The sequence below is a fragment of the Balaenoptera ricei genome, chromosome 9 (genome assembly GCF_028023285.1).
Source record: "Balaenoptera ricei isolate mBalRic1 chromosome 9, mBalRic1.hap2, whole genome shotgun sequence".
NCBI classification, from domain to species: Eukaryota; Metazoa; Chordata; class Mammalia; order Artiodactyla; family Balaenopteridae; genus Balaenoptera; species Balaenoptera ricei.
Genome location: NC_082647.1, coordinates 57,765,858 through 57,787,987, shown reverse-complemented (window position 1 = coordinate 57,787,987; position 22,130 = coordinate 57,765,858). Strand labels below are relative to the sequence as shown.

At 34.5% G+C, this 22,130-nt stretch overlaps 1 protein-coding gene across 2 annotated transcripts in view; it reads right to left on the bottom strand.

Annotated features, from left to right (window-relative positions):
- VPS50 (VPS50 subunit of EARP/GARPII complex) overlaps nucleotides 1-22,130 on the bottom strand; it is a 128,532-nt gene that overhangs the window by 75,066 nt on the left and 31,336 nt on the right. For both annotated transcript variants that reach the window (XM_059933852.1, XM_059933853.1), the window contains 3 exons: nucleotides 16,228-16,270; nucleotides 14,736-14,834; nucleotides 12,869-13,009 (listed from right to left, as the gene is read on the bottom strand). In XM_059933852.1, coding sequence (XP_059789835.1) covers nucleotides 12,869-13,009; nucleotides 14,736-14,834; nucleotides 16,228-16,270 — 283 coding nt within the window. The remainder of the gene's footprint in view (nucleotides 1-12,868; nucleotides 13,010-14,735; nucleotides 14,835-16,227; nucleotides 16,271-22,130) is intronic.

Genomic DNA, 22,130 nt, shown 5'->3' with positions numbered 1-22,130 from the left:
AATGTGAAAATACATACGCACAAGGTTATTCATTGAAGGATTATCTGTAACTGCAAAATATTGGAATCTATCTAAATGTCCAAACACAGGAGATCAGTTGGATAAACTATCTTCACACACAAAAAAGAGCACTTTGCAACTGTGAAAAATAATGATAAGCAGACATATACATTTAAAAAAATTTTTAAATAAAAAATTTTCCCTTTCATATGATACATATACATGTGAGAAAGGGAAAATTTATATATATATATATATATATATATATATATATATATGTCATAAGAAATAGAAAAACATTTAATGATATATCTGCCTATCATCAAAAAAATAAACACAGTGAATATAAAGAAGAAAACACTGAAGTCAGTTACCTGTAAGAGGTGGCGTGGGGAATAAAAATGGAAGGAACACAGGAGGGAGTGAAACTTCTGAGTATACCGAATTGGCTATGGGTACCTATTTAGAAAAATTAGAATGGCTATCCAGATTTACACATGGCTTGCAGAGATCAACACAAGTATTTCTGCATACTTATGCCATAATTTGGGGTAACTTTTTATGTTGACTTTCCCTGTTTACTATTATAATTACTACCTTTACAATGAACCAGTCTTGCTTTTTTCCTTGGTTTATTTTTACCACATCATTACAACTGACATAGCTCTCATACCACACACATGTAATGAAAACCGATGATGCACAAGGTCAGGAAAAAGCTAAAAGCAGAGGACAAAGAAAAGCAAAAATCACAAAAACATTCTGGGCTGCAAATCAAAAATCATTCACCGGAATAAAGGTACTCTTCTACAAACTTTCATAAACTCAACTTTGCATAAATTTGTGTTTATATTATGCAAATAAATTTAATCTAATTATATCCCAACATATCTTTCTGACAGATAAAAGGAAGGCAGTGTTAGTCTTACTTTTCCCAAAGAAAAATTATAACTATACAAATAATTGTGCTATAGCCCACCAATTAACTTTTATTATACTTGCCACAGTTTAACAAACCAGAAAATTGAAACTTGGAACTACTACCTTCTATTCTCCACCCAACCACTGTCTAGCTACATTATTTGCCTATTTATTCAAGGAAAAGGAGGTTCTTTACTGTGTTACGTCTTGACTATTTTCTAAACTTTAATGGGTTTGGATGAGATTATACACACAGAAATGTTTATATGGCATTTTTTTCAGAAAACGTTGAAATTATTTAGTGAAATTATACCAAGCTTTTTCTCACCAAACTTACTCAAGTGTAAATAATTCACAAATCTAGCTAGGCCAATGCCCATGTCTAAAAGTCTCCTAAACTTACCTTCAAAAATGTTCATATGTACAAACATAAGACTATGATGTACTGAGCAAGATGATTCTTATCTAAATTTATATTCTAAAATAGAAACAAATGTATAGATTCATTATACTAAATACACAGCAAGTAAATATTTTAAGAAAAAAGGCAAGGTGGGATAGATATATAAATATTGTTTTTAATAGATTTAAGCCAAAATGTGTTCATCTCTGTACCTGAAGACTATGCTGACAATAAGAGTCATTTCATTTTAAAGTTGGACTCCAGAAACCACTTTCCCCTATACTGTGCAATCAACTAGTGTCAATTCTCAAAGCAACAAATGCTTCTGATGCTTTTAACACCTTATCACTAAAATCATTCATAACTAGCGCTCTCTCGTTAATTTATAAAAATCACCTCCAAATTTCAAATAGAGAATCTTATTACACAGACATGTATGAACCATAACTATAACAAGACAGATTCAAAGAAACCAACAAATAAGTAAATAATTGTATAAGTAATCAAAAAATAAAAGGCAGCCCAAGAAGAGAATCTGAGTTTCTGAATTACAACTCCAACTCGGACATCAATTCTTCTTCACACCAGCAGAGCATAACAGAAAGAGAACTAGACAAGATATTGGAAGTCCTGCATCCCAGTCAGCACCAATTCCACAACTTACCAGTCACATGCCCTTAGATAGTAAACCACTCTGGATATCTTAGGTTCACCTTTCATGAAACAGTGTTAGAGATGCCTGGATCTGCTACCTCTTCATTGGTTTAATCCATTCACTTATTACTAGATACCTAACACTGCAACTCAGTTCGAGTCCCAATTAATGGGTGATTCATTTAGTATAAAACCAGGAATACCAAGGCAGAGGAGTGCCATATTGCAATTCCAGTTCAATGTTCTTATCACTTATCAATGATAGCAACGAAAGCCTTGAATTAAGCAATTTAGAAAATATTCACAGTGAGACACCCCAAAGAACTAAATAGCATGTCTTAAAAATTTTTAAAGAAAATATGGGAAATAGAAATTTACTTATCAAACATTTCTCTGTGTTCCAGAGCTATTTTCCACTTCCATTCTAAAGCTAGTAGTACCAGTTTATTCAGGAAACGTTGAGAGGTGAGAAGAAAAGAGGAAAAAGGTGTAGTATTTCAGAACTATCTCAAAAATCATGCAGAAAAGGAGGAATATTTTAAGTAACCTAGGTTTTTTTTTTTTTTTTGTAACTCACAACCTCGTTACAGATAACATACATGTCTGGTAACCAGTGATCACAGGTAACAAATATCCTGGGGGGCAGGATTTAGAGAAAATTCACAAATCCAGATGTTACAATGCAGAAAGCTCAACACAGCATTACAACTAAGCTTCACTATTCAAACATCAAAATTCACTCCTTAATCAAATCTTGATTAACACTTTCACAGAATCCACAGATCTGATTTCCAATCTCATCACTATCAGTTAAGAGTAAAACTTTGTACCTCCCATCTCTGCTATTAACCATCACAACCAACTTACCTGGTCAAAATTAAAATGATGAAATTAGCTTGTTAAAACCAGCCACATCTCAGCCTTAATTATAAATAATAAATTTAATAAGAATCTAGAGGCCATTTTCACAGAACAGTGTAAATTCAGAAATGAATATATGCAGCCTTTTCAAATCTGAAGCACACAATGAAAAAAATGTCACCTTTTGAAAGTTGCTTCGGTGCAAAGTGGTAAATATGGAAAAAAGAGGCCGCTAAATTTAGCCTTTTAGTTCATATTAATTTACTTTTATACCCATCAGAAATCTCTATTACCAATTACCTACAAAAATTTCAGGAAGATGATTTTTTTATATTAAAACATCAAAATAAAAATTCTTAGGAGTATCCTTAAAGTATTATGTTCTTGTTTCACTTTGATTTATCACTCTAATCATATCCTGACAAACATAAAGGGAGCAGATGTTTTGGCATCCTCACAGAGATTTAAAACTCCTAGTGCTGCCATCCCCACCCCCATCCAAACACACACACACACACACACACACACACTCACTCACTCATAGATGGATTTCAAAAAAAACAACAAAGGCTTATCAGCATCTTTAGATGAATGCTATTAGCACAGTGAGCTCACATCACCAGAAGCTGCTGGAAAGGACTACTGTTTAGCTGGGAGGTTTCTGGAAATATGTTGCAGGTCAAAACAGCACTAGGCCCAGGGAGCTAAAAACACCTCTGGGAAGGCTGAACTCTGGACCTAAATAAGTGGCTGGGCCAAGCAATTACAAGATCTCTCCAACCTCTAATTACTTCTATAAGGACCAAGCTGTACAAAATATGAATAGCTTAGGTACTTTCTAATCACTGGAAATCAGAGTGGTGCTCAGTATAGTGGACTGGATGGCAAATATTTGGGCTTGGGTCCCAACTTTGTTGGGAAATATGGAAAAAAGAGGCTGCTAAATTTAGCCTTTTAGTTCATATTAATTTACTTTTATACCCATCAGAAATCTCTATTACCAATTACCTACAAAAATTTCAGGAAGATGATTTTTTTATATTAAAACATCAAAATAAAAATTCTTACTTGCTCATGACTCCAGCATTTCACTTCATACATCTAACGCCAAGGGATAAAGCAAATAACCTAGAGTCTCTCTGAAGCTTTAAAAACTATGACTCTCCATAGGTAAAATATGCATATGCTGTAGCAAAACTTTCCTTATACTAAACTAGATTCATTCATGATTTAAAAACATGAAGTCCGAGCCATAGCAGAGAAGAAAAAGAAATAAAAGGAATCCAAATCGGAAAACAAGAAGTAAAACTGGCACTGTTTGCAGATGACATGATACTATACATAAAAAAATCCTAAAGATGCCACCAGAAAACTACTGGTGCTGATCAATGAATTTGGTAAAGCTGCAGGATACAAAATTAATGCATGAAATCTCTTGCATTCTTACACACTAACAACGAAAGATCAGAAAGAGAAATTAAGGAAACAATTCCATTTATCAGTGCAACAAAAAGAATAAAATACTTAGGAATAAACCTACCTAAGGAGGCAAAAGACTTGTATGTAGAAAACTGTAAGATAATGATGAAAGAAATCAAAGATGACACAAGGATAGAGAAATAAACCATGTTTTTGGACTGGAAGAATCAATATCGTGAAAATGACTAAAATACCCAAAGCAATCTACAGATTCAATGCAATCCCTACCAAATTATCAATGGCACTTTTCACAGAATTAGAACAAAAATTTTTTTAATTTTTATGGAAACACAAAAGACCCTGAATAGCCAAAGCAATCTTGAGAAAGAAAAACAGAACTGGAGGAATCAGGCTCCCTGACTCCAGACTAAACTAAAAAGCTATAGTAATCAAGACAGTATGTATGGTACTGGCACAAAAACAGAAATATAGATCAATGGAACAGGATAGAAAGCTCAGAGATAAACCCACGCACCTATGGTCAACTAACCTATGACAAAGGAGGCAAGGATATACAATGGAGAAAAGACAGTCTCTTCAATAAGTGGTGCTGGGAAAACTGGACAGCTACATGTAAAAGAATGAAATTAGAACACTTCCTAACACCATACACAAAAATAATCTCAGAATGGATTCGAGACCTAAATGTAAGGCCAGACACTATAAAACTCTTAGAGGAAAACATAGGCAGAACACTCCATGACATAAATCACAGCAAGATCCTTTTTGACCCACCTCCTAGAGAAATGGAATTAAAAACAAAACTAAACAAATGGGACCTAACAAAACTTCAAAGCTTTTGCACTGCAAAGGAAACCATAAACAAGACGAAAAGACAACCATCAAAATGGGAGAAAATATTTGCAAACGAATCAACAGACAAAAGATTAATCTCCAAAATATATAAACAGCTCATGCAGCTCAATATTAAAAAAACAAACAACCCAATCCAAAAATGGGCAGAAGACCTAAATAGACATTTCTCCAAAGAAGACCAACAGATGGCCAAGAAGTACATGAAAAGCTGCTCAACATCACTAATTTTTAGAGAAATGCAAATCAAAACTACAATGAGGTATCACCTCACACCAGTCAGAATGGCCATCATCAAAATATCTACAAACAGCAAATGCTGGAGAAGGTGTGGAGAAAAGGGAACCCTCTTACACTGTTGGTGGGAATGTAAATTGATACAGCCACTGTGGAGAACAGTATGGAGCTTCCTTAAAAAACTAAAAATAGAACTACCATACAACACAGCAATCCCACTACTGGGCATATACCCAGAGAAAACTGTAATTCCAAAAGACACATGCACCCCATGTTCATTGCAGCACAATTTACAATAGCCAGGACATGGAAGCAACCTAAATGTCCAACAATAGAGGAATGGATAAAGAAGATGTGGTACGTATATACATTGGAATATTACTCAGCCATAAAAAGGAACAAAATTGTGCCATTTGCAGAGACATGGATAGACCTAGAGTCTGTCATACAGAGTGAAGTCAGTCAGAAAGAGAAAAACAAATATTGTATATTAACGCATATATGTGGAATCTAGAAAAATGGTACAGATGAACCTATCTGCAAAGCAGAAATGGAGACACAGACGTAGAGAACAAATGTATGGACACCAAGGGGGGATGTGGGGAGTGGGATGAACTGCGAGATTGGGACTGACGTATATACACTACTATGTATAAAATAGATAACTAATGACAACAGACTGTATAGCACAGGGAACTCAGTGCTCTCTGGTGACCTTAATGGGAAGGAAATCCAAAAAAGAGGGGATATATGTATACATATAGCTGATTCACTTCGCTGTACAGCAGAAACTAACACAACATTGTAAAAAACAAAACAAAACAAAAAACACAACAACACAAACATCTTGGTGAAAAAAGTCATTCTCATCTCCCAGGCATTTTATCATTAATACTAAATATGTATTTACACATGAAGACATATGTAATATGTATGGTATGAATAATGCCAACTTGGAACTAAGTAACTAGCACCCTCTAAATTGTGAAATACACAGAAGGGGTCTCCTTTACTACCATCCTCAGTTTTGTCTAATTGCTGCTAAATGGCCTTAATCAAATGGAAAGCTTAATACTATAAAACAAGCAAAGCTTGTGTTAACAGAATATTTATCTTTCAAAGTTTCAAGTAATAAAATGCTGTGAAACCCTATGCTAAGATTATCACCAAAAATGGGCAGTATTTAAATGTAAAAAGACAAATTAAGAATACGGTTTCTTGGCAGGTTTTGAGAATGGCTTTTACCAGTAAATTACTTTATTTCTGCTGGCAGCTGTGTACCACATCTTAAAAATAGGTTGGCTCTTTAACATTCACCCCCATCCTCCACACACACACACACACACACACACACACACACACACACACACAAAATCACCCAGCAGTCTAAATTACATTGATAGTTTTAAGGGTTCATAGATTTGGGCATCACACCTGAGCCAGTTTCAAGTGACTAGAAAACCCCTTCACTTCCAGCCAAGAGAGGGAAAGCTGGTTACTCAGATAACATCAGCCCAAAGCATGTTCTCCATAGGCACTCATTAGTTCCAGGGTATGGTAGAAACCACCAAATCATCATACTTGGTTTAATCCAGTTAAATCAAGCCAGACAACCTACTGTTCCTTTCACTTGCCCTATGCTCTTCCTTCATGCCATTGCTCAGGATATTTCCTCTGTATCCCCGTACTCAGCCACATACATCGTGCTTCTTGAAATCCAAAACCAACTCAAAACTTGCAGGCTCCTCTTTTGCCTCCTTAAACCCTTAAAGAACTGTGTTGATCCCATTGACACTACTGTATATGTTGTTTGAACTTTTCTTACTCTACCTCTGATCATAATTAATGTGACCTTACTAGGTTACAAACTCTTTATAACCTTATTTACCCTTGCTGAGCTGAACCCATTACTTGATTGATTAACAAAAGCTAGGTAATGACAAGGGAAACTGGTTTATACTAAGTCAGAGCGCTAAGAAAGTGGAATCTTGCATCTTCTACCAGCATCCATGAAACAGTAACAGGCTAGCTTGTTAATCTGCAAGTAGGATAAAATTTCAGACCCTTCACAGTTCTTGACAATCCAAAGAGTAAATGGCAGGGAAAAAGGAAGAGACGGATAAACTTTCCTTATCTTTTGATCATTAAGTTTTGAATATTTAAAATTACCAAAACTTATTTTTTATTTTACCTTAAATATTTAGAAACCAATATATAACTCTTATATTAAAAAAAAACAATATATAACTCATATAAAAAAATTAGCTGGGTGCTACTATGTAAGTGATAAGAATAAATGTGACATCTGAATTCTTAGAGTATTTTAAAACTGATCTGATAAAGCAATCAATTAAATAGCATTATTCCTCCAACTGAAAAGGTTTCTCTAGTAAGAAAGGAAAGATCCACTCACCTATCCAACCAAATCAATCAAATTAACCTCAGCAATCAATGAAATGTCCGTTTAATTTCCTTCACATCCTAAATATGCCTGAGCGACAAATTACATAAATTAGTATTGATATGCTACCTTCTGGTATCTGACAATTAAGCTATTAAATATAAAATAATCAGCATTCATGTGCACAGGGAAAAGGATAAAAGCAGACACTACTGATGAGGAGCATAAGTTGAAACACACTTTCTAGAGGGCAATTCTGGAAATATAAACCAAAGCCTTTGGCAATGCAATTTTATTTTTCATCATTTATCCTAAAGAAATAATTAATGATGTGTGCAAAGATTTAGCTTTAAAAATATTTACTACAGTGTTATTTATGTTATTTACAACTTTTGTCATTATGAACATCAAAGAATAAGAAACTGGTTAATTAATCCACAGGATCTCTTACAATGAAGTACTGTCAAGCCACTAAAAGGTATGTGCATAGCATATTTACTGAAATGAAAAATTGTTTATAATGTAGCAAGTGGAAAAAAACGTTCTAAATCTGTGTGTACAGCATAATCCTACTTTAAAAAGATATTTGCTTATATACATATTAAAAGAACCAGCTCTGCATACAGAAATATTATTTTTTATTTTCTTCTTTTGCTTATCTGTATTTTCCTACAATCAATGTTTTAGGTGTATAATTTAAAATACATGTATTTTAAGAGTAAACATATTAATTAATGATTGCTGAATTTGAGCGACTACTTATACAATCAGTATTCTAACTCCATAAAGACTGTGAGTGATATAAAAACATATAAAGAGACTAGTTTAAGAAGCCAGAAAACAGAAAAAGGATTAAGGAGGCAGTTAATTCTACAGAAAACCCAAAACAAGATGGTTACTACAAATGAACATTAAATTTAGCACTGAAATTCCTGGCAGCTTATCATCATAGAGAGTCTGTATACTCTCATACTATTTGATAAGAGAAAATATATTAATTCTTCACAACAGAAAGTGCCCTGAGAATTTAAGAACAGAAATAGCTTTTTGTCTCAAAAGAGGAAATTTCTCTAGGCTCTTATATGAACATCAAAATAAACTATACCTTCAACAGAGATCTTACTAAAAATATTTATTGACCCTCAAACTGCCACTGAATTACAATTCAATATCAAGAGGTATTATTTATAAGAATCAAAAATTTAAAAACTAGAAGAATGGAACATTTGATGAACCTTTAGTTGGCCTTTCTATGACGTATGCATGTAAAAAACCTGTAAAAGAACATGGCATGGAGAAAGCGCTCAATGTTGGTTTTCTTTCCCTCTCACTTAATCAAATCTGAAAATTGATTATGTCAACACCACACAAGTTAGAGACAAAGAGGTCAATCCAATATACTAAAGAAACATTTACTAAACACCTCCAATGTGCCAAAAGGAGAAAACACATATTGAAATTATTTCAGAAAGCTTTTTCTAAAAGAAGCATTACATTTTCCCCCAAAGTATTACATTATCAAGTTCATTTCAAAAACAGAACTCAAAACTCATTAAAAGCATTTCGAAATGAACAGTTGAAAAATGGTTGAGAACACTGCAGCCAGCTTAGTCAGCTCTATTATCATAAAATTAATCAACAGTATCCTAATTAACCTCTTGAAATAAGCTCCCAAGGGAAACCCATCAGCCTGCCAAAAAAAAAATGTTAAAAAAACAACAACATTTTTTTTAAGAAAACTGATGCATACTTCATAAACTTTCAAAAAACCTACAAAAGGTTTCTCTACAAGGTCACTAAATAAAGAGCTTCCACTTGATGTCTTTAAATCTCTCCACAAACTGGTGTGAACATGTAGGGTACATCAATGTATTGATAAATGCAATCACAAAAAGGCTTTTTAATCAGATAAAATAACCACTATGCCCCTTTACATTGGCCCTTGCCAGAAATGAGATTTAATTCTCATTTGAAACTTTTGCTTCTAAGGAGTAGTCCTTTATTTGTGCTTCAAGATAATGTACATATTTTTTAAAAGAGCCTAAATTACTGATCTAAAAACTGTAAGTCGATACATTCAAGAAAAAACAGGAAACTAGAGAAAGATAAACTATAAAAAGAAAAATTGTGCCTTTAATTAAGTCACTTAGAAATTACAGTTTAGTAAAGAAAGTACACTCAATTACAAAATGATTTCAAAAAGTTCATAGTCAACTAAACTTTTAAACTTAGAGCAATGGTGACAGAATACAAATGGCAGACACTTCATAATGGGACAGTATGCTGCTGGCCTTAAGAACACTGAAGTTCTCTGTTTACCAGAGAAAATAAAAAACAGAACACTAATTTTGCCCCAGGTTTCTTTGTAAAGGAATGTCCAAAAAGAAGAAAAAAAAAAGAGTTCAATTTCATTCTAGCCCATTTAGTAATAGACTGACGTCTGTGAGTGGTTTAAAACAATACTGTGGGGCTTCCCTGGTGGCACAGTGGTTAAGAATCCGCCTGCCAGTGCAGGGGACACGGGTTCTACCCCTGGTCCGGGAAGATCCCACATGCCACGGAGCAACTAAGCCCATGTGCCACAACTACTGAGCCTACACTCTAGAGCCCACGAGCCACAACTACTGAGCCTGTGTGCCACAACTACTGAAGCCCACGTGCCTAGAGCCCGTGCTCCGCAACAAGAGAAGCCACCGCAATGCGAAGCCCTCACACCACAACAAAGAGTAGCCCCCGCTCACTGCAACTAGAGTAAGCCCGCGCGCAGCAACAAAGACCCAACACAGCCAAAAATAAATTTATATTAAAAAAAATTTATAAAATAATACTGTGAATACGAACAAGCAGATGATTATCTCTTTTCATTTCCAATCTCTTTCCATTTAAAGAAAACAAAATGTTCCCCTGTTTACAGAAACACTATCCCTCTATCAACTCTGATCAGTGTACTATTTCATTTATTTCAATCTTTTTTTTTTTTTTTAGCTTCTGTGATTATTACTCATAACCATTATCACTGTTTTCAAGTGCTCAGCAAACGGACAGAAAGGCTACTATAACCAGACCCTGTGCTGAGCAGAGGGGGTCAACAGTAAGATCCGTTGCCACATTCCATAAGGCAGAGGGCCTGGTCTTTTCAAAAATGGTATGCCATGAAAAATATAAGAAGGGGAAGTGATTGTCTAAAATAAAAGACATGGACATATATACACACCAAATGTAAAATAGATAGCTAGTGGGAAGCAGCCGCATAGCACAGGGAGATCAGCTCAGTGCTTTGTGTCCACCTAGAGAGGTGGGATAGGGAGGGTGGGAGGGAGATGCAAGAGGGAGGAGATATGGGAATTTCTGTTTATGTATAGCTGACTCACTTTATTATACAGCAGAAACTAACACACCATTGTAAAGCAATTATACTCCAATAAAGATGTTAAAAAAGAATAAAAAATAAAAGAGCTAAACTGATACAAACTACTATATATAAAATAGATAAACAACAAGGTTCTACTGTACAGCACAGGGAACTATATTCAATAGCCTGTGATAAACCACAATGGGAAAGAATACGAAAAAGAACATATATACGTATAACTGAATCACTTCTCTGTACAGCAGAAATTTTAAATCAACTATACTTCAACACAATATTTTAAATCACTTATTTCAATTTTTAATGTTATATTTAAACTTTTATCTATGATTAAGGACTTCCTTCAAAATATTGCTACTATACAGAGAAAACCAACTGCCCAAATGCCTGGGCTCTTCCTTCTCACTTCCAAAATCTACCAGTCAACACCCTGCACATATATCCTGAGGGCTCTGTTGCTTCTTTCTTACCTGACACTCGGGTGCCACATATGTTCCTACACCAGTATTTCGTCAATAATTATTATCAGTTAATTTTAATTAGGGCAAAAATGATTCCCAATTGCCATATATTGAAAAATTAAGAATTGTACATTCTAATACAAGGCTCCTTCACAAATCACCTCACTTGCCTGAGTTATGCCATTCCAGATCCTTGATATGTGTTCTCACCAGGAAAACATATTTAAGTTTCCTTTCATCAGCTTATTGATTGAACTTCTAAGGCTTCCTTCCATTTTTCCTCTACTGAGCTAACCACTTTCATTTATAGAACTCAGTTACTAAAAGTCCACATCTTTTCATCAAACTAAATAAATAAATCTGATATGAGATAATCTCTTCCTAATCTTACCTGGTTTAAACAGGACAAATATAACTCAATATTATAAAACAAATTAAAACTTACTTAGGCTTATAAGAGATATTCACATCCCTGTCTGCCAGTAACAGCACTGACTTAAATACTTCCAAGAGGCCTGAGGTAATTTCTAAACTTCCTTAATTTTTTATCAAGAATAGTGCCAAAGAAAGTGGGCCACCCTAAAATGCATCATATTCTTCATCTCATTATTCAGCTCCTCTAAGTCTGTTCTTTCAACATTAAAGAACCTATCATACCTAATTCTGTTAATAAGTATCAAACAGAATTCATGCTTTACAAGGCTTCCTTTAAAAGCAAATAGCACCCCCATTCTCCTAGAGGTTCATCATTCTCTTTTCCTCACACTACATCAATCCATCAGCAGGAACAATTCAAAAGGAGTAGCCAACCCAACTCAGTTCACTTCCCACCTGTGGATTATATTACCTACAGACCTATGTTTCTTTAAGAATGAAAAAGAAAAATTGGTTACAGATGCTGACAGAAGCAACATTTTTACACATGAAAAGACTGAAAGTATGTAAGGAAAATCAGCAAAGATGATTGCTTAAAAGCACCCTAGATGCTATCACAGAAGAGAGTTAAGACCCTGAGACAGAGGGGTAAAAGAAGCTGTAAGAGGGTAGAGAGTCCATTTAGAAGCAACCACACTCCACAAACCTGTACCATCTCATCAACCTTTACTATTTATGTGACTGAATCTTCCAGTTTCTCTATGAGGAAAAGAATAATATGGGAGAAAAACTGTTTGCAAACATATCTTCAAATAGTAGGCTCTAAAAGAAATGAAATATAAACTTAAAAACTAAAATAGATTCATATGAACAATACTTAAGTTATGACATACCGTACAGAGATCCTTATATTGCAGCTTTTGGAATTTTGTATCTGTGTTTCCTGCACATAGTTCCACATAACCAAGAACAACTTGAAACACGGTATTATGAATGGCTTGGGTGAAGTGCATATGAAGTTGATCCATTGCTGTCTATGGAAAGAAAAAACATACAACATAATCTCATATTATTAAAATAAATAAATTTCAGCAGATTTTAAAAACACGGGAAAAAGTCTTTACCAATTTTAGCTACAGCACGAATAACTATTATACACAGAATTATAAGTGTTGATTATTTGCAAATAACACTGCAAATAACCAGAACATCATTCCACTAAAGATAAATCTGAATTGTGAACACTGCTCTGTTGTTCTGTATTTATCACTGGTACCCATCCTGCCTTTTCCCAAACATGTCATGCATAATCACACCTTTGGACGCCTTCTGCCATCATTCCTTTACATTGTTCAGGATACTCAATGGTCATCTTCTCAGAGAAGCCTTTCCTGACTATCCTATATAAATCAGTACTTTGCATCACTCTATCCACTTACACTGACTTATTTCTTTAATGTTTGTCTCCCTCACTAGAAGGTAAGATACATGAGGGCCTATATCCAGGTGCCTGGAGCAATGCACATAGTAGGTACCAATAAATATTTAATGAGTGAAAGAATTCATCTAACGGGGGAAATCAGAAGCTATAGTTGTATTTTCAAAGGTCTTTAAACATGTCCCTCGAAATTACCAAATGTCTTCCTTCTAGTATTTTTCCCTAGGTATAGCTTCAGATATAAAAACTAATAAAGTACAATCAATAACCAAACTTCTTTATTCTTATTATAAAATGTAAATAGAGTTTAAATAGTTTGGTAAAGTCTTCAATTTCCTTCTCTAAGACAAGAGACCATTTAAGGGAAGAAAACATTTACACCTATCATGTTTGGATGTTCTCTAGAAAAATGTATAATCCTATATTTGCAGAAGATATAATTAATTTTCAAACTGTGGCCTCTACTTCAAATTTTTCAAGGAAGCCCTTGAGCAGTAAGAGTATGTAAAGCCATGCATCATGGGAGCAGTGAGGACATTGTGAGGATAATAGAACCCTTTGAAAAATCTGATACATGCAACGGACCTGTTTTACAACAAATGTACACAATGCACAAAAGTTCACATACCACTTTGAGGGAGTCGTGATGGCCCATCTAGGAACCATGAGGCTCCAAATTTAGAAGTTCTTATTCGGGACCAAGAGTTGAGGTAAAAAAGACTACAATCCTCTCCCACTGAATTATCTCATAATATACTTTTTAAAAAAACCTACATAGAATGGTGAAACTATTAAACCTGAGAAACACTTCATAGTTTAAAACAGACTTCTGGGCTTCCCTGGTGGCGCAGTGGTTGAGAATCCGCCTGCCAGTGCAGAGGACACGGGTTCGAGCCCTGGTCTGGGAAGATCCCACATGCCGCGGAGCAACTGGGCCCGTGAGCCACAACTACTGAGCCTGCGCGTCTGGAGCCTGTGCTCCGCGACAAGAGAGGCCGCAATGAAGAGTGGCCCCCGCTCGCTGCAACTAGAGAAAACCCTTGCACAGAAACGAAGACCCAACACAGCCAAAAATAAATTAATTAATTAATAAATTTAAAAAAAAACTTTATAAAAAAAAGACTTCTGTAATGTTTTAATCATACTACACACACTCTGAGCCTATGAGATCATGTTACTATTGTTAATACAACATAAAAATTTACTTTGTTAAATGAAACTTTTTAAGCACACTATATTAATAATAATATTCAAACTTAAGCAATCATAAAGATCAACAGATTCCTGATTAAGAAAAAAGAAAACATCCTTTCAGAACTAACCTGTGTTTTTCCAAGAAGTCGATAAGCTTGTTGAACCTTGGTATAATGGTTAATGTCAAAATTCTTGCAGATTTTGGACAGAGCAACATCCAACTGTTCCTGTATAATTAAAAGAGGAGGCAAGAGGTGGTTAAGGAATTATATTTTCAAGGTAGTAAAAGGAAAATATTAAGACTAATTTCTCACTTTTAACTAATATCTAAACACATTTACTATTACACTGGATTTAATAGTCAAAAACAAATTTAAATTAAAATATAAATAAATTATAATTCTTATTACCAGCTATACTCAAGTTTATTGAGATGTTATTAATATGTGAGTTTTTTAAAAAACCATGCCTAGTGTTTCAAGGGACACAAAATAATTATCATAGTCTCTAAAGGAATTTTAGTTTTTAATTTTACTTAACTATGTTTCCTCAAGCATCTGCTAAAATCTTACAATTATATGAACTGAGTTTGTAGGACTACTGAAAAATAAAACAATCCTTCTGTAAATCACTGAAAAGCATTGATAATTTTCAAGAAAACTACATTGACCTTAAAAGTACATACCTCAAGGTACTGCCCCTTTTATATCTAAATGTACCAACTGTTTATGGGTTTCTATCTCAATGATTTCATTTTAAGATAAATATTATTCTGTACTTATATAGAAAATTATAAGAATGAAGAAAACTGAGCCTTGAAAGAAAGTCCTCATTAAAACATTCACGTGATTATTTACTTAAGGGATTTTCAAAGCAGTTCTATTTATGTTTATCAAATAAACTGTCATTCTTACAATTAGGAAATAATTGCATTTATGATCAAAAACTACTTTCACAAAAGTCATTTGAAAGTCTAGCCTCAACTTTTCTAAGTACTCTCATCAGGAAAACAATAAAATAAAGTACCAGAAGAAACCAAATAATTCGTATTAAGTTTATTTAAATGAGCACTCTGCTTTGCAAAGATTCTGAGGAAAGAGATGAACTCTGAATAAATGTAGGAGGAAAAGGCTTTATGCTCACAATAACATAGCTTTTCCTTTCCAGTTTCTACATATTTGATGAATTGTATGAGATATTATTATGAGGTTTAGGAATTTAGGAGGGTTATCATCAGCCAATAATCATTCTTAAATAAATAAACTCACTAAACTAAAAAGGAGTAGCAGTTGATACTCAAAAAATAATTAATACATGGTAAGTATTTTGCCTGTAATTTACATGAGAACACACCTTTGACTAACAGTTTAGGGATCTTGCTGGATATGGTAATATTTTCAAATACTCTTTTCAGATCCCACAATTCCTAAAGTATTATTGAGAGTACAAGTAAATTAATATTAACTTGACCATGCACAGATATTCCAAATGAAAAACACAAAGTATAGTGATGTAGAAACACTGATACTAACATGAAAGTCAAAACATAAGATGCATCTACGCTATTCAGAAACCTCTGAAAAGAAAATGTCATTTAACTTAATATATAATTCTTCTTACCTCAATTTGCTCTAAAGTATCTTGCAGCTTTGAATTCAGTTCACTATTAAATAAAACAGAATTAGGTGTGTCAATCTTTAAAAGAGACAAACTGAATAATTAAATGCACAGATCAATAGTATGAGCAGTAAGTTGTGCTGCTGATCCTACAGACAGTACAAAAAGGCAAGAAAAATAAATAAAAGGAAAAGAATTAGAAAGGAAGAAATAGAAGAGTCATCACTAGCAGCAACAGGACTGTGTGAGCAGAAAATCCTCAAGAATCTATAGATAAAACTAAGAACTTAAGAATTAAATACTGATAGCAAGTTTTAAAGATAATAAGTATAATATAGATGAAAAGTAAAATGTCAAAAATAAAATCTCTATATATTAGAAACAAAGAATTAGACAATGAAATTTTTAAAAATACAATTTCAGGGGCTTCCCTGGTGGCGCAGTGGTTGAGAGTCTGCTTGCCAATGCAGGGGACACGGGTTCGAGCCCTGGTCTGGGAGGATCCCACATGCCGCGGAGCAACTAGGCCCGTGAGTCACAACTACTGAGCCTGCGCGTCTGGAGCCTGTGCTCCGCAATAAGAGAGGCCGCGACGGTGAGAGGCCCGCGCACCGCGATGAAGTGGCCCCCACTTGCCACAACTAGAGAAAGCCCTCGCGCAGAAACGAAGACCCAACACAGACATAAATAAATAAATAAACAAATACTTTAAAAAAAATACAATTTCAAAAAACCAAATACCTGGGAATAAATCAAATAAAAAATATACAATACAAAATACAGCTAAAATAAAGAAGACAACTACATAGAGGTATATATCATGTAAACAGACTAAAACCTTCAATATTGTTGATATCAGTTCTCACCAAAATGATCTCCTAGAATAACTGAAATTCTAATCAAAATCCCAGAAGGTTTTTTAATGTAGAAACTGACAAGCTGCTTCTAAAATTTATGTGGAAATTCAAAGGGCTAAGACCAGTCAAGAATACTGTGAAGAACAATGCTGTAAGACATATACTAAAATAGGTTAAGGCTTATTATAAAGTTACAGCAATAAGATAGTGTGGTACTTATTATAAGGATACATAAACAGATCAACAGAACAGAAAAAAAACAAAGGGTAAAAGCCTTAAACAGATACTTGACAAAGGAGATATCCAATTGGCCAATAAAACATATAAATATGCACTCCATCAGGCATTCAGGAAATGCAAATTAAAACTGCAATAAGACACTATAACAAAAGACCAGAATGGCTAAAACTATTTTTTAAAAATTAAAAATGACATCAACAAACGTTGGCAAGGATGTAGAACAAAAGGAACACGCAATCCAATCCTGGAGGAAGGGAAAGCTGATAGCACCTCTTGGGAAACTGTTAACAGCTCCTAAAACTCAACACACAAATACTCTATGTCCCAGAAGTCCTAGATATGTATCTTTCATAAGTGCATATACAATCCTTGCAGCATGATTTGTAATAGGCAAAATGAAGCAACTCAATTGTCTGTGAACAATTAAATGGGTAAAGTGAGATATATTTATGATGAAATACTATAGCAATGAAAATATACTACCTGATTCTCAAAAACATAATATTGGACAAAAAGAAGTCAGTTTGTATAAATGGAATCATACAGTATGCACTTTTTAAAGTTCAAAACAGGCAAAACTAACGTTAGTGACAGAAGCCAGAACACTGGTTACCTTGGGAAAATAATGACTGGAATGGGGCATGAAGGAAGTGTCTGGGGTACTAGAAATGTTCTAGTTCTGTTTCTGTTTCTGGGAGGTAATTACACAATTATGTTCACTTTGTAAAAATATATTGAGTTATACACTTAGGATATGTGATTTTATCTGATTTTTTTCCCCTTTAATTCTCCCTAGGTCAGTATTTTTAAAAAACTAATATTATTTGTATTATAATATCCCAATATTAAAAAAGATCTGTGGTATCTAACAACATAAATACAATTTTAGAGAAAACATTTTTAACAAAAGAGGTTAAGGCAAAACTAAAATAAAACAGTAAGAACAAGTGGAAGATGTAGTTTAATACACCAAAATTATACAAGGTTTTTTACAACTGTCATCTGATTATATACGTGACTCTCAAAGTCCTAGCAGCCAAAACAAATAGGGAAGCCCAGAGTACATAATTCAGTGTCCAAAATATCAAAATACACCAGTAACTCAAGAGAAAAAAAAAAACAAAGAGGAAAAAAATCACTTTTGTTGGCATTGAGAGAGAAAATTTTGCCAGTCTTGATAAAGAGGATAGCAATATTTTATCTCCTAAGGAACAACACCCTTGGTAACAGCCTTACAGAATATACAATATGGATTCATGGACTCCTTGTCTTTGCTTCTTATAGAGCCTTTTAATGCAAACTGAGGATATAACACCAAAGTGGTTTGACAGAGAGAGAGAGAGAGAGAGAGAGAGAGAGAGAGAGAGATACCAATGCAAAGCAATTTGTCAGAAAAGTAAAACCAATAATAATACAAGTACCCAGTTTCTGATGGTCTCAAAGATAAACATCCAAACACGTAAAGGAATTAGACCATTTTCTACAAATATTATTTATCATAAGCATGCTTTTGATTAAGGTTGAGAATTGAAGATTATATTCTCTAGTAAACACTGAGAATGAACAAATCTTCAGGATTTGACAATCAACAGTGTAGGATTAATACCTTATTTTAAAAATTAGGGTCTGTAACCAGGATTTATGCCTGAAAAATAGCCACAGACATAAATATACGTTAAGGAAATACTTGTAGGCGGGAGTGAGATTTTCCTTAAAAAAATGATTCTGAGAATTTCTGTCTGAAAAAGAATAAATGAATGAATAAAAAAAAAAAAAAGGAATGAGAGCTAAAGGCTCCAAAATAATACCTGTAAAAGGATAGCCATGATAGCACCTTAGCACTTAGAATTAAATAATTTCTCATTCCACCCAATTTAAAAAAAAAAAAAAAATCAGTATCAACTCCCAGAGTTGTTCCTTCTCCCATGTTCTCTCTCTTTTGATTCATATGACTACCACCCATTCAATCCAAGCTGGAAATTCCAGAGTCATCTTTAATTCTTCTCTCTCTTCATATATAACTGGTAATCAGACCCTGATGATTCTACCATTTCAGTATTTCTCATATCCACCTATGCTTCTCCTTTATCAAGTTTGTGTTCTAAATCAAGTATTATCACTTAATAACCTCCTAATGAATCTCTGCAGACAACACACACATCCCACCCTTCAACTCATACATCCATTTATTTGACTAACACCATTGACCTGCATACTAAACATTGTACAACAAACTCCAAAAAGCTTTCAGGGATAGCTCTGAGCAGGGGTCTAACTCCAGACTGGATTTGGTCAACATTCTGTTTGATTTGGCAGATGCATCATTTTCAAATAGCTTGTATGTGAAAGGCTTTAGGCAAGGCCTGACAGTCCTGTGGACCTGAGCATTTCCTGCTGCTCAACAGGGACAACAGGGATTGGAACTGCGCTGGTCGACTTATAAGCAGACATTTTTCAATAGTAAATACTACAGCACTACATAATCCTCAGTTGGTTGAATCCTCGGAAGCAGAATCACAGATTCAGAGTATAATTTATAACTATATAAGTTATACATGGATTTTCGACTGAGCTGAGGGTTAGCGCCCTTCACCCCTACATTGTTCAAGGGTCAACTGTATTTTAGTCATATGGACTATGTGCAACTCCCCAGACAAACCCCAGACTTTCACACCCTCTGTTCTTGCATATAATGTTCACAATAACTATAAAGTACATTCTCCTTTTCTCACTTGGGCCCAAATGTCCATCTATCTTCCAAATGTCATCTTTTCTCAGAAGTCTTCCTCTGCTGACTGTTCCCTTAAGTTTCACAATGCTCTGTTTACAGCACCCTGAATTATAGTAAAGAAATATCTGTGACTATCTGTCAGAGCAGGCTGTGGCTTATTCCCCAGTGATGCCCCAGGACTAACTAAACTCACTGCCTGACTCAGAGCAGGTAATAAATATCTGCAAAGTCAAATTTGCAATTTAAACATAAAATGACAAAATTTTACCATCATTCTTTCAGCCCCCATTTTCTACTTCAATTAAAAAAAAAAAGAACTACAGAGAGAAAAAAAAAAGGAGAATGTTTTAGAAGAAAAAGAGTCAGACTAGACTCTGGGTCTACAGGTGCCTTAGTGAAAGAAAAAGAGAGAAGCAGAGTGGAAGCTGGTTCCGCTCCTCTATCACACAGGGCTCAGAAGTTCACCTAAGACTGAAGCTAGAGACACAGATATGGAGAGGCAAGAACACCCAGAATAATAAACATCAGAACTGGTAAACATATTCTTTCAGGGAATATTGTGAGTTTGGAGAAAAAAGGGATATATCTAAACTAATTCATAGGTGAGAGTAATGATTTTTTCAGCTTCTCAATTGAAAAAAATGGGCTTTAGAGTTTATTTACAATATTATTATAAATCTAGACGTTTTTATTGCTTCTATTATTTACGGTTAAAATGATTTTATAGCCTATATATTAAGAGTTAATGCAAACATGGCAATGTAAATAGTATGCAGAAAATTTTAAATATAAAATTTATAAATCAAACATTCTGGTCTTATTAAAAATGTTTTCAGGGCTTCCTTGGTGGCACAGCGGTTGAGAATCTGCCTGCCAATGCAGGGGACACAGGTTCGAGCCCTGGTCTGGGAGGATCCCACATGCCGCGGAGCAACTAGACCCGTGAGCCACAACTACTGAGCCTGTGCGCCTGGAGCCTGTGCTCCGCCACAAGAGAGGCCGCGACAGTGAGAGGCCCGCGCACCGCGATGAAGAGTGGCCCCCGCTTGCCGCAACTAGAGAAAGCCCTTGCACAGAAACGAAAACCCAACACAGCCATAAATAAATATTAAAAAAAAAAAAAAGTTTTCAAAATCTACAACTGTACTTTGATAACAGTTTGCTACTAATTAAAGATACATATGTAAAAATGTGATTAACGAGTGGACATATTAAATGTACAGCCTTTAAAGAAACCCTTAGCCATCTTTTAGAAACCTGAATTCCAGTTATTTCAGTCAATTAATCAAAGTATGTAAAAAGGACCTATTCATAAACATTTGGATAAATAAAAGCTACATTACAGTCAAAAAAAAATTACCAGTTGTAAGATGAAAGGCTAAAAGCTATTAAAGGCTATCTGCAAGTGAATGGAATGAATCAAACAATTTGGGGGGGGCATTTTTATAATCACGATAGAAAATATTAAAGTAACACATCCATAAATAATTAAAAGTTTTCTTTTAAATAACTGATCTGGACACACACTTGCAAAATGCATCTTAGAAAGTTGCATATAAATCAAAATTTTGTACAAATTTGACTTGCTGAAAGACACAATAGTGTGAAAGTAATTAGCCTCTTAATGATTCTTCCCTGTTCTGTTATTAAGCCATGTGATTTAAGACAAGTCTCTTAATAACTCTGGGCATCAGCTTCCTATGCAAAAGTGGGCTGGATCTAAAAGGTTGCTTCTAGCTCTAAAGTTTCAAGATTCCATTATATGCTGAACACCAGTTACCCAATTACCACATCTTTATATATGGTTCAGTAGAGTGCTAAAACTTCTGAAATACGTGTAAGTAAAATTTATTCTTCCAAGTTTATACTGTATGTCCATGGCCCCTGGAAACTCCAGTCTGTTTAGATCAAAGGTCTATTCCAATGATTTCAGTCTACTCACTGCTGCTGAGTTTATCAACAGACCTCACAGAAAACGTGATTTTCAAACACTTTGAAGCTAAACAAACAACTCTGAGGTACCATGAAGTGTCCACATGATCCTTCAAACCATGAACAAACTGTAAAAGAACTCTGAA